This window comes from Zosterops lateralis, assembly GCF_965231275.1.
Source record: "Zosterops lateralis genome assembly, chromosome: 1".
Classification (NCBI taxonomy): domain Eukaryota; kingdom Metazoa; phylum Chordata; class Aves; order Passeriformes; family Zosteropidae; genus Zosterops; species Zosterops lateralis.
The window spans coordinates 18,475,933-18,495,538 of record NC_139762.1 but is presented as its reverse complement, the minus strand read 5'-3'; the positions used below and the strand labels follow the sequence as shown (position 1 = coordinate 18,495,538).

The 19,606-nt window shown below is 37.2% G+C and overlaps 1 protein-coding gene across 2 annotated transcripts in view; it reads right to left on the bottom strand.

The window, feature by feature from the left end:
- Window positions 1-19,606, bottom strand: part of ARHGAP21 (Rho GTPase activating protein 21) — a 113,338-nt gene that overhangs the window by 45,188 nt on the left and 48,544 nt on the right. For both annotated transcript variants that reach the window (XM_083864747.1, XM_083864748.1), the window contains exons 3-5: window positions 17,365-17,389; window positions 6,245-6,337; window positions 3,132-3,210 (exon numbers count right to left, since the gene is read on the bottom strand). In XM_083864747.1, coding sequence (XP_083720873.1) covers window positions 3,132-3,210; window positions 6,245-6,337; window positions 17,365-17,389 — 197 coding nt within the window. The remainder of the gene's footprint in view (window positions 1-3,131; window positions 3,211-6,244; window positions 6,338-17,364; window positions 17,390-19,606) is intronic.

The window sequence follows — 19,606 nt, the reverse complement described above, 5'->3', positions numbered from 1 at the left end:
AGTACAGAGCATGGATGAATCATACCCCATCTTTAAGTCCCACTGGAAGACACAGGTATCATTTCACCTAAAGCAGCTAAGTTCCAATGTCTGCAGCATTATATAATGCAGACAAGCAGTTAAAATTGAACAACTTTTTAGAAAAATAATAAGCCGCTATAAAAATAGAGACACAGAAGTAATCTAAAAAAAAATCTCTGCCAGCCTGCACTAAGTTTTATTGCAAACAGCTGAAAAGTGAGCCGTGGGGAAGCCTTCTCTTTAGAGAAAAGAGAGGATGAAATGTGTTGTAACATTAAAACCTGCTCTGAAGATAAGTAAAATTGCAAAAGAGTAAGCATTCATGCTCATCAATATGTGTGAATGAGTAATTAAAAACAATAAAAGTACAGCAATTAAAATGTCTAGAAAACCAACACAGAACATATTAAGACTATGAAGGAAACTGTCTTTAGTCTTAAAAAATATATCAGCTGACAACTCAGCCTTTCAAAAGGCCTTTCAGCAAGCTGCTTTCACAAGGCCAACTAAAGAAGCCAAGGTGTGCTGGATGAAAGATCAGCTAAGATACAAAACACAGCAAAAAACTGTGTCACCGGTGCTTTTAATGTGAAGAGTGTAAGTGCATTCAAGAGCGAATTTGTGCAAGGCCAACCTATCAAGAATTACTGAATCAAGCAATGAAGATAAAATCTGTGGTTTAGCAACTTCCTGAACCAAGGACTTATAAAAAGTGGACTGGTATTATCTGACCACTCAATCATTGAGTGATTTCACGTTCCAGTGTTTTCATGGACTTAAAAGAAATCTTTACTGGATATTATCATAGAGGAAAATGGCATAACAGACCATCAGTCTGACCCAGGTGGCAAAGCTAATGCAAGAGCAGCATGCACCATAATACCATTTTATTTGCTGCGAAATGGCAGCATAAGAAGTAAACTTATGTTCAGACCAAACTGCTCTGAGCTCAAAAATACTGTTTTCTAGCAAAGAATGAGAGACAGCTGATTCTTCAGTCATATAAGTACTACCTGTAAGCTACAAGATACACCTGATGTGGAGTCTGAGCTCTTTTTATGGATCAGAATTAATATTCATCTGTTTATCCTAAGAGGTTCAGCTGTAGACTTCCTGGTGGTTGTATATGCTGTATAAAACGCTCAAGGATACACACGACCTTTTGTTACAATCTTCTGTGATGTACACATCTGGCTTGAGAAAACAAACTGTTCTCTCCTGACAAACAATAGCATCCCTTCATCCTCCCTGCCCTCATGGAAATCAGGGAGACAGATGCAGCAGTGTCCTACACCCTGCCTGGCTGCACTAGACAATCACTGATAAGGCCTTGTTCAGGTGTCCCAGTTTATCCACAGTAGACAGGGGTTCAGTTCTTCTGAATAGTTCACTACCTACAGTCACTGAAAATAAACTCAATTTACAGGCACACCAAGAGTTAAGAATCACTGACCACACAGGCCACTCAAAGATGTGACTGGTCTCTTTCTTGGATTAAGAGAGTTAATTGACTCATCTACATAGTTGAGCATACACTCATCTTGGATATAAACTATTGTACAATAGTCCTGCTTGTAAAAATACAAAATAAAGCAACAATGCATGGCTAGTGTTATGTCCAGTGAAGGAAATAAAAAAAGCCCATCTGTCTGGCTCTTGTACAGACAACATTAATTCCAAAACATGTTTCAATCTACCTTGTCCGTCACATCTCTGAATACAGTTTTGTTGTTTATAAAAAAAACCAGAACAACAAACATCCAAAACAAAACCACAGAGACATAAACCACCCAAGACGTATGCTTACTGTACAAAATCTTGAATAAAGACATCACTGAAATAGGAAGATCAGGATCTGTTTTTTCCTTCTTCAAACAGTAATCATACCTAAGTTTTAACACATGACAGACAAGCCTCTAAAAATATGACATATGAGATGTACTTAGAAAACGTTCTTTCAAGCTGATCATAATATATCTTTTGCCACATAACTCAGTATTATATTGGAAACTTCTTGCTACAGAACAGAAATTGACACCAAGAAAACTGTAGAAATGGAGGCAGACATGAGACATGAAAGAGTATCTAGATTCATGCATAGATAAGACTTCACAAGTGCTTGTGAGCTGCAGAAGTAATATTAGTATTTCTCAACTCTGAGCCAGGTTCATAATTTGCTGTAAATAGAGAAAAGCAAAACTTATTGCAGATATTCTGCAGGCGTGCACTAGCATAATTTTTTTCCCTCACCAGATATGCTGATTTCTAGCTCTTGGATCTCATAAGCAAAGTGGACTTTATAATCTTCTTTTCCAATTGACATATGTATGTATACCTGATCTGTCTATTTTCAGTTCAAACTTCCTCTATAATGTGACCAGCCGTGGAGTCTGTAGCCCGACCCGGAATGCCACAATCTTCCCGAGGGGTCTCGGGCAGTCCCTGGCCGCTGGGCAGCCACGGCACAGCACAGCCAGGGGCTGTGAGTGATTGAGCTCTCAGCAGTGATTTCAGCTCTGCCTTGCAAGGTTCTCCCAGGCCAACTCAGGGACAGAGAGACAGGAGTATAGTGATTCCACAGCGTAGCCTTTACTATCCAGCGCCCTGCAAAGGGTAGCCAGGGACAGCAGCCCCCTCCTGAGCAGGGTAAACTCTGGGGGATTTATGGGGGAAAGCAGGGGTGGTACCAAACGGAAAGAACCAGCAGGTTAGAAAGGTATATCAAAGCACTGTGAGTACTTTGCTCTGACCTGAGAGAGAACTGCCTCATCTAAAGGTTCTCTTCCCCCAGGGAGGGCTGAGATGAGCTTACCACATTGCATTAAAGGGACATCCCTCCAGGGCAGAGGCCTGGCAGGCTCATCTGCTCCACACTCTAACGCTTGGTGTTATTTGCTAACAAGGGCCAAGTACAGACAATAAAAGGACTGTGGTACCGTTCAGCACATCTATTCTCAAATTTTTCTCAGCAATCAGCAAAAATATGAAAAAAGTGAGTGCGTATAAACGAAAATTTAATAATACAATGACTTTTCAAAACTCCCATAAGTAATCATTTCATGCTCAGTATACGAGAAGTGTGGCACGTAATGGCAATACTATTATCTTACCTATTCTGTATTAAACCAATTACTTGAGAATATGTCTTCCCAATAACACTTTCTCCATTGACTTTTATAATTCTGTCACCTGTAGAGAGAAAAATTATAACTCAAATTAGTTTGTCTAGGTGTTTTTCTAAACAGTTTTTATTCTGTATTTCTATACCTCACAATAATCAAGAATACCCATGTTAAAGTCAAGATTATTCTTCCTCAAAAAAATAAAAGGTTTCTCCAAATATTTTGTTACTCCTTTCTCATTAAGAGTTTCATATACTCTCATAAATTAATTATCAAATATATTTTGAAGAGCTATTTTTAGCCTGCAATGAAAAACATATCTTGTTCTTTTGACCAAACGGTAATTAAGACATCTCTGATCAGAAGAGCAGAAAGGTATCTTGAATTTCCTCATGAGGAGAAAATGTTTACAGGTAGGGAGCTTCAAAAAGCTACTGGAGGAAGAAGAGCTGAAAGGAAGGACCTGTGCAAAGCCACGCAAAGGGAATGGCTTTTTCAACACTGCTTTAGAAACTGAAAGCCCTTTTTGTCTTTCTGGCATGATAAAATCAAAGCAAGGAAAAAGCTGCTCACTTTGACTATTCAGCCTGTCTTGGGGACAATTATGCTTTAATGCTTGTGCTCTGTGGAGGTTCCCAATAGGAGACCCCATGGATTAACAAACTACAGAGATCTGACTTTTTAATTTTGTCTTCTCACATGAAGCAAACATCATGTCAATAAATTGGTGTGGTATTTTCAACTTCCATAAAAGTTTAACTATTCCCCTTCACCCACTGGTTACCACCTTTCTTCTTGCCTGAAAGAACTCTGAGTTTTGTCTCCTGCTTCCTAAGCAATGAAAGCAAGCTTGGTGGTAACAAGGTCTGATCCCTGTCCTGGCTAGGTCCTACTTCAAAACTTCCCCAGAACACATCACATCCTTCTCTGGGACTTTAAGTGGCTCTTTTCCAGGTTGTTTAACAACAGCCTGTAATGTGGGCTACATTGCTACAGATCTTTATTCAGTATTCCCACTAAAAACTATAATTAGGAGTATCATTAGACTAGGTCATATAATTTTATCTATACTTCTGCAGCTTTTTTTCTTTTTCACAGAAGCAGACTAGATTACACACAGCAGTGACACGAGTCTACTTGAAATATGCATCCCATGGATCTGCCAAAAGATCTGATGGGAACACACTGCAGAACTGGTTACATAAATGACATGAGCACAGACAACTCTGCAAGTACAACTTTGTTCTGTTTCAGATACGTGGGAAGGGGAAGTCAGTGCCTGTAGTGCAAAAAAGAAACACAAAGTCTTTTTCTAACAGCTCTCCTCCATCAGTCTGGTGGCCTGCTACATATTTTGATCAAAGTAGAAATTAATCAGAATGCCCTTTCCACATACATTTTAGTTTTTTATATTCTTGCATATAGATAAATGGCAGCAAAAAGATCAAGACATGGGAAATAAAAATGTGTTTGGGCTCTTTGTATTTCAATATTTCTTATATTTATTAACTCCCATATATGTAACTTTTTAATGAAATGCTTTAGAGGTTAAATATGGGAGAAGTATTACCTTTCTAACTCTAACAATGATGATTTTACAGGAGTATTCAAAAATACTTCAGAATGGACTGTCTTACATTTAAGGTATCTTTCTCTATTGCTTAAATTTGCAGGAATATTTTAAGTTTTCTGGTGAGAAGCAGCCAAGTAAGCTCATTTAGAGCTTACTTGAAATAGAGCTCTTATCACAGGTGATGAAACTTATGTTGAAACTTCCAGTATTACAAAGGACCCTGCAACAGTGAAATAAGAACTGACAAACATAACTTCCTAAACTCGTACTGAATATTCAAGTATATTAATTTGTGTGACCACGAAACAGAGCAAAGTTACATTAGCGACAAAAAAATACAGTTGATTCTACAAAATAAGAAATGTATAGTGTCTGCATGAGAGCAATCTACCTGGCTGATTACTCCCTGAGTGTTTTATAATATCAAGACAGAGATATAGTAATACATTTCACCCTAAAATTCATAATCAAGAAATACTGGCATGACCTAATTAGATATAACTGCTATAAGCAGTGTATTTAAGAAGAATATTCTAGTTAATAAAAATGTGTTCTCCCATTTATCTTCTGCTCTTTATTCTGGGCTCCTAAAAATAAAATATTCTCTACATATTTCATCTCACTCAATTTGGCAGACACTGAACAGAGTAGAATTTAACATGGTTCCTCTGTACAAATTCAACATATGCTGCATTTTATCAAGCCAGAAACATCTTTATATAATAGCAATCAAATTTTGCCAAAGTAGCCCTTCTCTAAATAACTATCTAAGGAGGAGTTAAAAAACCCAACAAAACCCTTATGGTGTACAAGTAGGATCTAGAACTGTTTTTTAACTGATCAACCTAGAAACTTTGTATTTCTGTAGGAAGAACACACAAAACTTATTCTATTCCCGTCAAATTGAGGTACTTAACTATCAACATCCCATTATTGATACAAGCCTTTCATAGCATAGAAGTTTTGCCACATTTTTAAGAAACCTGTATTCGTAGTGGCATCCATCTATGTATGTAACTTTATCACCTGTACGATTTTCAATTCTAATAAAGCTTTTTTTCTGCTTTCAGCACTTAAATAAAGGTATGACATAGTTCACAAAAAACCCTCCATGTCTTCTGCTCTCCAGTTTGATTAAATGAGCAACTGAACAGAATTTTAAGAAGAAAGACTTGGACGGTTCCTATTTGATTTAAAGGAGGTAGAGTAGAAAAATTTTATTTAACATACAAAGACCTGAATGTTTTCAGGTTATCAACTGGTCCCAAACCAAAGAAATAGAAGCTTACAAGTATTATTTTCCTTTTTTGCCTCTTCTTCACGTATTTTATTACTCTTTAAGATAGCAAATCAAAAGACTAAGATCAACGCCTTAATAAGCAAAACAGTGCTTCCAAGGTGAAAACACTGGAGGACAACTTAAAAGCTTCTAAAGTAAAGGACAAGGTTTAAATGGAAGAACTATGTAGTAGCAACTTAAATCATATATATTTTACATCATGTACATAAATATGCTATTGAACAGTACCTGTGCACAGCCCAGCTTCAAAAGCAGGTCCACCCTCTTTAACTTGTTTAACAAATATGGTGTCCATTGGCTCCAGTCTATTTCTTTGCTTTCCTGAGAAAGAAAAGAGTATCTTTTTGTAGCATTTCATTATACTTCATTACAATATTACAACATACAGAATATTTTAGGATGCAATCCTGCTGCATTCACAGAGGCATACACAGAAATAATAATGTAATGGAAACTAAAAAAAAATTTGAAATCTTCCCTTAGAAGAAAAAAAACGTAACATTGATTTACAGTTTTCATAGACCACAAAAGTGATTTTCCACCACTGTTTTTCAGAAACTCCAAAATGAAGTCTAAAGTTTTCTTTAAGATTGAGCAAGGTTCAAAAAGAAATTCAGAATTCAAATTATATGCACAGCATATGTCTGCACATGCTTTATCTATGTGTACATACATAACTTCAAGGTAATCTACAGTAGTTAGAAACTACGTACAGCTATATTTTCTTGCTTTCTCAACAGACATTTAATTTCTATACTTCCAGAAACACAGGTACTTTTTGGTTTTACATGCCTGCCACCAAAGCTAAGTAATTCTTTGTTAAGCAGCCACAGCTTCTGAAAATCAACATAGCAGGGTGGATATGTGTACAGCAAAACAAACAAAAAACTCCACAGCTATAGAGCAGGCTAAAATAAGAGTGCCTGTGTGCTTGTCCTACATTTGCACACAACTGGAGTAAGCCATTTTACAGAATCTACACAGCTTCACTCATGGAATTATTATGTCAGTGAAGTTACAAAACAGAACTTCCCACAAAAAACCCAAATATTTGACACACCCACAAAGAAAACCACCCAGAAATAATGAAAAATCCATCAATAAATACATCCATAATGGCCCTGCATGGTCCAGGGCTCACAGAACCAGCAGCAGAACCTGAAAGGCTACAGCCAGATACACAGAGTCTTACAGTGCCAGAGATGGCTTGGATAGCCTTGGTCATTCCAACCCCAGGTTCCAGTTACTATCCCTGTTGCACACTCCCAGCTAAGGAAGTGCCACCTTTGGAGGCTACGTGATGAGCCAGCCCAGGGAACTGACACGACACTAAAATAAGCCGAGTCTGTGTTCCAGTTTAGCAGGAAACCCCAGCATAGTGGAGAGACAGAGGCTTAAACTTCAGAAAAAGAACAGCACAAAAGAATAAAGGAATTACTTAAAACTGGCATTGCTGATAAAAGAAACTACTTAAAACTGGCATTATTAAGTTCTAACCATTTCTGAAATGGCTGACCTTTGACTTAGGCACAAATGACCCTGCTTTTGGAAGTACTTTCCCCACAGCCTTAAATGGTCCCATCTAAAATGTTGAATAAATCACAGTAGTATTTATTGAATATAAATAAGGTATTCTCTTAACCTCTTTTTTTTAGTTCAATTTCCATGTGGGCAAAGTTCATTTGAAAAACTTTAAATAAACTGCAAAAAACCAGATCATCCTCTGACTCTGATTCACATTTTTCAGATCCTAGTTTTAGCCTAATGCCTTTATTGTGCAGATGCTCAGTGTCCTGCCATTTTACCACAAAACAGTTCAACAAAATGGCTCACTCATATTGCTCTAAATGGCCCTCTCAAAATAGTCCCAGATTGGGAGCAAATAAAAAAGTTTATTTGATAGAATCAGATAAATACTATATATAAAGCAACTGAATTACAAATCAAGAAACTCCAGCTGGCAGCTCAGTCCCCAAATACTTAAAATTTGATTAGCAGGATACAGCCACAAGACATACAAAATGCTCTTTGTGAGCCAAAGTTAATATCTGTCATTTTTAATCCGCAGATTTAAATAGACACTGAACATATGATGGGTCTTGTCCTTTAAAAAGCCAGTAACATTTCAGCAAGTTTAGAGAAGCTCCAAGATTAATCTACCCAGATGCCATGAACAAAAGGTTGCTTCAACTGCTTACAGGAATTAAGTTAAAATATGACCTTTTATAGGACCACCAAACATCCTTCCCAGTGCTGCTGCTTATCTTTTACTGAAGACACACACATTTCCAAAAGTGGCAAGAAAAATAAAAATACTACAGCTCCCATGGCACATTTAATTTATCACTCCTCAGCTTCCTTTATATAATACTCTTCAAAAAAATGTTAGCTGCCTACAGCTAGTTTGCTTAATACTCAAGTTCTGCTTCATGCCTTGTCCATACCTGAACATGCAAATCAAGAGGTCAGGCAGATACAGTTACTTGCATTCAGCATGCAATACAGAACTCCTTTAACACACTTCCCACTTCTGAGTAAAAGGGGAAACCTGCCACAATTTATGGAGACCAGAGATTGCAGGCTTCCCTGACATCTGACTTATGACCTGCTGTCAGCTACACCAAGACAGTATGCGCACGCAGTCCACATTTCCACAGCTATTTTATCAATCAATTCAGAAAGCTAATTGCACGTTAAACTTGGCTGCTTGTTCTGCTTGCAGAAGGCAGCGATATTAAACATTCTTACTTCCTAAAGAAGGTCAACCACCACACTAAAAATTGATTTAGGGGCAAAAAATCAGGATGAAAGGTTCAAAATGTTGATTGCATCTGCATGTTCATTTTACTATTCAGCGCTATCCAAATATAAGCAGAAACAAGAAGAAATCTTGGAACTCTCAAGCTCTGGTAAATAAATACATGCTCTTCATTTCTCCTTGATCTTCTACATACTTGGAAACAAACCAAATCTTTTTTAATCAGTAACATATAAATTAACTTCCTTGAATACATAACCCCTACATGTACATTTATACTTTGAGTTTGAAACTCAAGCAAAGCTAAGCAGTATTTTTTGACAGTAGAAGCTAACAGTACTTTCTTCAGACCAGCTAAGGGGAATAAATCTTGAAAATGTGCACTCAATCATAATGGAATTTAACCTCAAGTAAAATGGATTATCTAATAACTCACCTTGTGTCTCAAAATTTAACATTCACTACACTCTGATTTAATTATGCTTAAATTTCAATGTAGTCCTGTCTGCACCCAAGTATAAGCCAAAAGCAAGATGCTGTCTAGAAATGAGAGCTTAAACTTCCATCCTTCTAAACACCACAATCTAGAACAGAGTATCACAGCAAAGCGTTTTACACTAAGTTCTCTAATTCTGCACTATTTATAATTCATGATTATTGTTTCTAATACTGAAAAGACCAATTTTTTTGAGCATGTCAGCAATTCCTGACAAGGTGATACAACAAAGAACAGTAAAAGCACCTCAGACCTCTAGTCTGTAAGACATATAAGCCGTATCTGTGCTTTTCCAGTGCTCATGTACTGCATATGATTTTGCCTCCATCCTCCTTCTCCATACTTTTGTAAACAAAACCCCATATTTTGTAACTGAGCATTACATTGCAGGCTGCCACCAAATACAACTTCTCCCCAATCTTCAAATGCAAACAAAAAATGAGACATCATGCGCACACAAAGAACAGACAAGTGTGAGCTGCCAGTAACACATTCACATATGCAAGGAAACAAGACAGATGAAAAGTACAACTTCTGTATAAAGAACTTCATTTGTATTTCATTCCCCCTTAAATGTAGCTATAAAGAGAGATGTAGTCTTACATTATGGCAATAAAAAGAAAAAAACAAATAAAGTTGGTAAGCACACAACTCAGCTGATCAGAAAATGAAAAGCCCATTAAGTTGTCCTTTCCTGTATTAGTTTTGTAAGCACACGGAAATTTCCAGCATGAGTAAATGGTCCTCAGTCAGTATAAATTCAAAGGCAAGATTTTGTCCATGCAGTGTAGTTTTGCTAACAGAATAACTAAAATACTCTTTGCAGTGCAATGATGCTGCAAACTCTCTTCAATGATGTTATCCAAATGAAAATATAACTTGAGAGTAAGCAAACTGGTGTCTGAATTTTTAATTCAGGGATTCAGCATCATCAGAAATAAGGAAATAAAAATAAATCCCCAAGTATATGGAAGGCTCAAGGCAAAAATTCATTGGTTTAAACAAGAATAGTAAGGAGTCAGGAGAGTCTTAATAATCAGGTCCTCAGTCTAGACAACCAAAGTTAAGAAAAAAGTAGCCTGAAGAAGCACAAACACCTGTAAATCAAATGTAAGATGAATACAGAAAACCAACTGATTGCAACAAAGTTTTTCTGAGCCAGTGTATTTTTCATAATTCTATACAAATCTTTGAGTTAATCAAAGACTACAAAGCCACCTACAATAACCACGGAGTCATGGTAAAATCTAGAAACTAAAATTAGTGTCTTAACTTTTGTTCAAATGACCACAAAATAAAGACTTTACTCATAACACATATCATGGAATAATTTGTGATCTAACCTTTATATTACCTGGATCTATGAGCTGAGACTTGAAGTCAATAATGCATTCACAGTCTGACAGGAGACAGCAAGTCTCCCATTACAAGTTACAAGGAAGCTTTCCTGGCAAATGTTTAAGAGGCCACAAGTGGCAGAGGGGTATATGTTGCACTAGCAACCATCACATTTACAAAATATTAGAATTCAAACATCCTCTCCTTGATGAGAGGGAATATTAAAAGAAGATATTACTACTTTCAAACAGAACAGTAGAATTAAGACTAGGTAATATTTAAAAATTACTTACATCTGGGGGGTGATATTCAGCAAAGCTTCTCCTAACTCCCCTAAATTTGGCATAGAAATTTATTTTATCTAGGTGCCAATTCTAGCTTAATCCCCTAAAAATCCAGTTTGAAATACAGCTATCACAAGGAACAGGACTAGTATTGTATCAAATGAAGCAATCATGACTTAGTTTTAAAATTACTCTCGGCAGACCAGACAATATTACTCTACTGATCTATGATTCACCTGGAAAAAAAATAATATGGCAGAAGTCATGCTACCAAATCTACCAACACACTACAACATAGCAACAAGCACTTCATTTCTCTGAAGTCATTAACCTTTTGATATAAACCACAGATTAAAACATCTGAGTCATAAAGACTATGAAAAGGACAACCTTTGCCTTCTGAATAGGAAAGGAAAAAAAGAAACAAAAAGTCTCAGGTCAAAGTGCTATTGCTGAGAGGGCTCTTCCTTTCTTTTGACCTGCAGAGCACAAACCAGCAAGTATAGGGACACAATATAGTGTTCTTACAAAGTCTCTCTGACTAGCCACTGCTTAAAAACATGCCATTTCTCCTCTTCCTCAAGGAGAGGGAAATTTTTTTCTGCTCAGGACAGCTGAACAGTGCGTAAAAATCCTTATAACAAAGGGATTCAACAAAGTCTACAGGTGTTTGTAAAGTAACTTTCTGTATAACATTTTTACTCCCAGCACTATGCTCAGCAGACAGCAAAAGGATGACTTTCACTTTTACATTTAAGAAACCAGCCTCATGAAACACCTCAGATTAATCGATTAAGACAGGCTCTTATGCACATCTTTCTCTGACTCAAGGAGGAGGAACATTCCTCTTGAGTATGAAGACCTACAAGTAAGTTTTTGGGTATCCAAGGCATTTGAGCTCCAACAGTTCAACAATGCTGAGTGGCACTGATTCTTGAAATGCCTTTTAGGCAAAGGGAGGGGAACAGATATAGCAGGGCAAATGCTTCAAATTGATTACTCAATCAAAAACCTGTTAATCATTCCCAAACTACTCAAAAAAGTTGCTGAAAGTACAGCATAACTTATATTTATTCAGATTTCATTTAATTAAATATAAACCACAAACCTGTCAGGATTACATCTAACTGAGGGAATCCAACTACAGATCATTCTGTATATTATAATCTGCAAACTGAATTTCATACACAGTAAGCATTTCTCCACTAGCAATTCACTCTGGAAAAGGAGCCCAAAGGTCCCAGCCCAGTGCCAACAGAGCTTATTTCATCCACTGTCGAGCTCAAAGCAACTCAACTGAAAAACACTCACTGAAATGCAGTGCCAGGGATGAGCCTCTGAAAGAACATGATAAGTAAATTAGTGCTGTTGAGTCATTTAGCAGAGAAACACCTGGCATTCAACTCTTTAACACAGGAAAAATACACTCTTATTTCTCAAAGCACCTTTGGCATTTTGATTAGGCAATTCCAAGATGGTGCTTCTCCTTTTGCTCACTTTTCTGTTAAACCATTTGACCAATACAACCTCAACCATATCTACAGGCCAAGGTAGGAGGAGGAGATGAGAAAATAATTTGGCAATATTATGGGAAATATATAACACAGTTTCAGCTAAGTTACAAACTCTCCAAAACTGTGTTCTCATTGCATTATTCGCCATTACTATGACTTTATTCAATGCTCTCAAATGAAACCTTTTCAAGTTTAAAATTTAATCTATGATTAGTCTGGAGGATTTACTATAGTCCTTAGATAAGCATAGGGCAACACAATTTTTATCTATAGTAGTGAATTTACAGACTCTCCCTTAAATCACTGGAAATTACATTTCATGTTTTTTTATTCAAAGTCAAAGACAATTTGAACTCAACAGAATCCACTGAGAAACGTTATACATGTGACAAGCCGGAAGACAAATCCACTAGACATTCTGGATGTACTACAAGGGAATCATCAGGCTCTGGTCTCAGTGGAAAACTAAGTGAGTTGTCCTCTTTTAGCATTCTCAACATTTAGGTGTTAAAAAATTAACTTGGATCAAAAATACACAAAAAAGGGCAATTTACTGTCCCACTCTCCTGAAGCATTACTGTTACACACCTCCTGTCTTTTACTCCTAACTGTATTCCCATATACCTTGGACTGTATCACCCCAGCCATCCATGACCTTTCCAAATATTTGCTTTCACATTCATCTTCTTGTTCTTATCTACCTTGTTCCCATCATCACAGGCACAATGTTTATTTCATAACAGACTGATCCCATAGACCATGATTGCTAAAAACCATGGGATTAAAATAAATCCTGGGAGAACACAAGTTACATCACAGAAATCAACAGTCTGTTAAAAGAAATGAAATATTAAAAACTCCAGGCCTTATGTAAGCAGCAGTAATGCAGGAAAAAGAACTTTTCCACCCTTTCCTCAAAGACTCTACCCTGTCAAAGCAAATTTGCACAGATCTGAAGAAGGCCAGGTAATAAATTGCAACTATTTAGCATAGACAATTGAAGGGTAGAAACTTTTGTACATACATAGGCACATTAAAAAAAAAAAAAAAAAAAAAAAAAAAAAAAAAAAAAAAAAAAAAAAGCCTGATATAAATTTTAATGTTCTAGACTTCTCAGTGAAAACATGTCTGAAGTCTCATTAACAAGTGCACACTGGGTCTCTACAGAAAAATACACTGAGTAATACCAGTAATACCTAAGCTGACTTTATTTTATGGGACAAGGATCTCCTAGTTGCTAGAGGTACTTCTACATAGAAATAGAGATGAAAGTACAAAAAACAAGAACATAGCACTAAAAAAAAATACTGAATTATAATGATACTAAATTTCCACATACTGTTAGACACAAAATAGCTTATTTCTATTGAAAGATAAAGTTTTTTTCAGTCTATTTCTTTATGGTTATCACTGTTCATTTTAATCATGATCACCAAGCCAAACCTTTTTAAAGGAGAACATGTTTTAGGACAATATATACAAGAAACTACCTTCATATGTACAAAACTTGTATTTTGGCATTTACAGTTTTAAGTAATGTCTGAAGGACAACAAGATATAGAATCATACTAAATGCACAATCAAATGGCATGAAATTTTCCTCCAGCACCACTCATGAAATCTTGACAGAGCAAGTTTTTAATATGAACGCTAGGTTTTTAATAGGTATAGATATTTTTCAGCTTGGCTCCAAATATTCCTAATATGCTTTCCTGAAAGACTTCTATCTGTGAGATACCACTTAAATAACTGAGTATTGAAACAGGGCAACTCCAAAAAAATAGGAAGAATGGCAAACTGATGGCAAGCCATCCTCAAAACACACAAAATAAATACTCCAAGTTATTAACTCCAAGAAATACTTAATACAGGCTGGTCAGTATAACAGAGATTCCCTGGAAATCAGTAGAAGGTGACTAAAGTTTCCAATTAGTGACTTAAGAATCCACTGTGGAAAATCTGCACCTTATGATAAAACACACCTGGTTAGAGAAGCATTTCAATGACTTGGCTTAAGATCAAGAACCTGGACAAGTGACAGTAGCAAAAGAACTGAAAAACTTAAAATACTAACTACAAAATATTTAGGGTAAATCTGTTGTGATGCCCTTCCATCAGATAACAGGGTGCTAAAGTCTCCCACAAGAAGCAGGACTTGCATATGTGAAGCCTCCACCACTTGTCTGAAGAAACCCTGGGGTACTTCTTCCATGAGATGGCAGCAGCAGACACCCACCAAAACACTGCCCACAGGCTCTAAGCCAGCTCCCTATCCATCTCAGGCCAGAGCTCCATGCATCCGTGCTGTTCTCACAACGGACCACAAAGGCAACTCAACCCTCATGGTCTCCCAACCTGTTCTTCCCAAAGTGCCTCTGCTCAGCCACTGCAGCAGCCTGGCCCTCTCCTGTGAGATATCCCACCACTGTGTGAGTGTGCAGGTGCTTCTGTGAGCTCCTGAACAGGCATGAGAGCACCATGCCATTGTCCTGTAGACTCTCTCTTGATCATGTGTACACAGCTCAGGCAGTCCCCTTCTGTCCCTGCTGCTGACCATGAGGTATCTCCCGGTCATAGCATCCTAACTCCTTTGCCCGACAACCCAATCTTGCTTTTGGGCCAACATCTCCCTCTGGTGTCATTCCCAGTTAAGAGGTCTCCTGGACAAATTTGTATTACCTTGCATTATAAACACTTGAAACTTTACTACTTACCAAAAGGAAGATTAGTGCAAGCCAGGAGCTTGATCTAACTATACACTAAAATTCTATACCAGAACCTAAAATATATAAAAATATTTCTTTCAGTTTTAGAATACATCAAACAGGGTACATGCTTTTACCTTCTGCCCTCTGGAATTAATTAGGTGCTCTGATTCTTTGGAAAAATATTCAGATGCTCTCAATGAAAGGTAATAGCAATAGAGATACTTTTAGCCACACTAATCTAATCAAATATATAAATGCTGAATTTGATATGAAATCCTCACTTTTAACAGGTAAACTTATGCTATGACAAGGGCAAAGCATCAAGGGCAAGTAATTATATTTTTTCACTGAAAACTGATACAAAAAAAAGACACTTCTGCACTGGTACACACTGCTTCACAAAAAGGAAATGCTTGGATCCTTTTAGCTTAGTCTTTCAGAGAAGAAAGAACAAGCGAATTATCATGTACAAACTTCAAAAGGAAAGTGTTTCTCAAGAGGCTGTTTTGGGTTACTTTCGGCAGGGCTCCACAGAGGCCGGTTTTCCCAATTTGGCTGCAATGCAGGGACCCGCCACCAGATGGCTCCGTTCCCAGCGGCGCGGCTCCATCCCGGGTTGGGCTCCAGCAATCCTCGGGATAACCGAGCACAGAACTCCTGCCCTACCTGCTGCTGCTGAATAAACATCGCTTTGGCCAACATGCAAAATGAGACGGGCGGTTTTCCTCATTTTCTCCTCACAAGCTGCCTACTCCCCTTATTTGGGAACAAGAATAACCTGCAGCAATGTAAATAAAGACCGTTTCATCACCTCTGTGTCTGCAAAGATCATGTCAAATGCAGGAGAAAAGTGTCCAACACACTTTGTCCTACCTTGCTGTTTTTAAACGTTTAATATACAAAATTGGCAGGTTAAGTTTTACTGACATCTACATCCTCTGCCTCACAGTCATTTCTTCTCTCTCCAGGGGGACAAGTGCAACCTTCTCTCCTTCATGAGAATGCTGCTATCTTTCAGGGTATTTGTGCCCTCTGATCTGTATTTCAAGGCATACAGCATACTATGGTGCTATAAATAAGTAGTAGTTGAGCTATGATTCATGGGTTCAGAAAGTACACAAAAATTTCCAGAAAGTAATCTTGATTTCACCTTCACAGGTCTCATGGTGAACCAAGTAACCAAGTAAGTATTTGTTCAACGCTGCTTCTCTACTGAAAAATATCTCTCAGATAACATTTTAGATAAACACACCTACATTACATCCCTGTGTGAACAAGAACACCAAGAACTTTTTTTTCTCTAGACCACAAGTGGTGTCTTCCATACTGGTTTGGCACAGGAGATCAACTCCCCTTCCTAGAGGGATCTGCCTTTTCGTTTTGTATGTCAAAACAGATAAAGGATGCTTCGAGTCTGGGGAGTGATAAGAAGTAGGAAGACATTAACTTCTCACTGTTTAACACACAGGTGATGACAGCTGAGTAAAACTAGGAGGATGAAATGGATTAATGCATCTGCTTCCAAGACAAAAGAAAGGAAGTTCAAATAAATTCACATTTCCCAGAATGCTTCTAATATATCACAGCTACACAAAGTAAATGGAAACAGAGTTCAGACAGGTTCTTTGTCTTCCAGCTAAAGGAGGTACTTAAAGGTACACTGAAAGCAGGTCTCATGCTTGGCTACAAATGAGAACTTACCCCTGGAAGCAGCACTCAGGCCAGGCTACCCTGCAGTGCCCTGGAAGGCAGAACACCAAGGGAACCCGCACAGGGCACTCAAAATGCACATACCCTACTGCCCCCTGTACCTCACTATCAGGACAGACTAGGGAGACAAAAAGTGGCACAGGGTTCCCAATCTGAAAACCAGCTTCCTTAAATCAACATGTTTTTCACTCTTTTAAGGGAACAGTAAGGTATCAGCAAAAAGGAAGCATGGATGAGAAAACAGCTAAATACCAAAGAGAAACTTCAATTAACAGGAATGGAGATTTAGCATAAATTTATAAATAATAAGTTCATGTGTGAATTATAAAGAAAGCAGACAAAGGCAATGTGAGAGGGAGAAAGCTATTAAAATGGAGGAGAACTGAGCGGCATAACCTAGAATTAAGTGACTGATCAATGAGCTTGATGTTTACACTGAAGTGATTTTACATTTCAAGCTCTTAGGTAGCAATTCTAGTCTATTACACAGCTGAAGCGTTCAATATACTGGATCTATAAGAGAGTAAAAACAAGACATACCTTGTCTATTCCCATTCTCTTCATCCTAAAGAGGAAGAAAGAGTGCATATTAAAAATTCAATAAATGGAAAAAAATGCACAGGCATTTCTAAGATACAAAGACTTGAAGGGAACTGGTAAGGTTAAGTTTGTATTTTGATACCTCCTACTTTCTTTACAACTGTTCAACTTGGAGAATTATGGCTTTTATTCTGAGTGTGTGGAGTAATAGCTATTTTAAAAACAACAACTAAGCACAATCCTATGAAACATTCCCACAGAAACAACATGAACAGGATTATGTTAAAACAAATGTACCAATCCCTATGAAATACTACCATGAAGCCTCATACTGCACTGTGTGTCCTTGCAAGCATGTTCACCCTAAAAGCCAGGCAGGAAATCTTTAATCACCTCACAACTCAAAGCTACATATGCAAGAAATATAAAATATTCTGTAAGCTGTGTCTCAACATGTTTCATGAAATTTGAACCAAGTTTGTTTTGCTTTCAGTACTACTACTACTTGAAGAGTCTCCTGCCCACTGATCCCAAAAACCACACAACTGGCAAGTACTAGCGGGAAATGGCGTGCTTAAACTAAAAAAAAAAAAAAAAAAAAAAAAAAAAAAAAAGTAAAATTACTTATGTTTTTTGTCAATATTTTGGTATGAAGATTAGGGTTAATATTGTCTACAAAGTTCTACCATTTAAGTAAAATTACCTAACTAGGAAAATACTGGCTTGCTTTCTAAACTGTAGCCTTCATAGAGTAATAAATACTTGAACAAATACAATTTCTGAGATAGTATTTGAAAAATATTTCTAACTATTCACCTCAGCTGATGAGAACAGCTTTTTCCTTTTCATGAAGGAAAGAAGGAGGCAAGGAAATTACCAGAAAAATAGCTTTCACCTAGGCATTTCCTCCTACTTTTAGATGGACTAACCTGAAATTTCCAAGTATTTTGTAAAGGAAAATCACGATACTTTTCAAATTAAATAAGCTCAAAGCAACTACACACTGACCTGAGCAATCCATTCAAGAGAGAAAGACTTGAAGAAAGAGGAAATAAGACCCAGATATGAACACTGTATAATGGTTAGGAAGAGACAAGTCTGTCCTAACAGCAATAGATTTCTTACAAGGCATAGAGAAGTTCTGCTGGATCTTTGAAAGATAACTTTAGGAATAAAGAAATAAAAAATGAAAGAACTCACTCAAACCCAAAAATTTAGCATATATTCTAGTTTTAAAAAGCCACGATATTTGTCATTGCTGCCCAAACAGTGTATCTCTAAGCTGGACAGTCCTGTCTATACTTTGGTAAAAATGGCACACTAGACGCTAAGTACCATGACTGCTTACTCTTGAAACCTTGTAACAATTAGTTGATTTTGAACTACAATCAGCAGCCCAGAATTAGACGCACGTAGCTTCTGCATGTTTTGAGTTGTGGCCTATCTCTCAAGTGAAAAAACATCTTTAGGACCTGAAATATTAGAATTCATAGTCTGAAAAATATGGGTTACATGTATGGGAGGTTACTTGGTTTGATGCTATATAACAAACATTTTTGAAGAGAAAATTAAGCTAATGTAGAAATGCCATAATTTATAAAATACTGCAGTGGGTTCTGTCAGTTTTGTCACTGGTCATGCAAAGTTCTGTTACCAAAGACAGCTGCAAAACATTAGTTTTTCATGGTATCAAGCCAATAAGATCAGGCTTTGAAAAACGGAATGAATTCTTTATAACACAAGTGTTTGGAAACTAGCTTTCCCTCCTACATTCACTCCTTACATGTGGCCAGATGTTAGTATATGCTGCATCCATACCTGAAAAGAAGAGTTTATCACTTACTTGCTTCTCAGACAAATGAATTTGAGAGAACAAACATCACATGCAAAAACAGTGTGTTTCTAACAAATCCTTATAAACATTTGATGTTAAAGGCATTGTCCAACACTTGTTTTTTGCAATGCTAGCTTAAGAAATCTTCCACACATTCCTTATTCACTTTCTTAAGGGAAAGGAGGCATGGCAAGCAAGCACAATACATAAATGGGTTATTCCTAAATGTGCAGCTATTCCCAATTTGGTGTGTGTCCTCACAGAAGCAGAGTCAAGTACTTCTGCCAAAATGAAACGTGTCAAACCGCATCCTCAATTTCCAAGGTCATCTTTCACACAGGGCTATCTCTCCCAAGAGACTGACCAGAAAACATTTTTTTCCATAACCTATCACAGTCTTTATTAGTT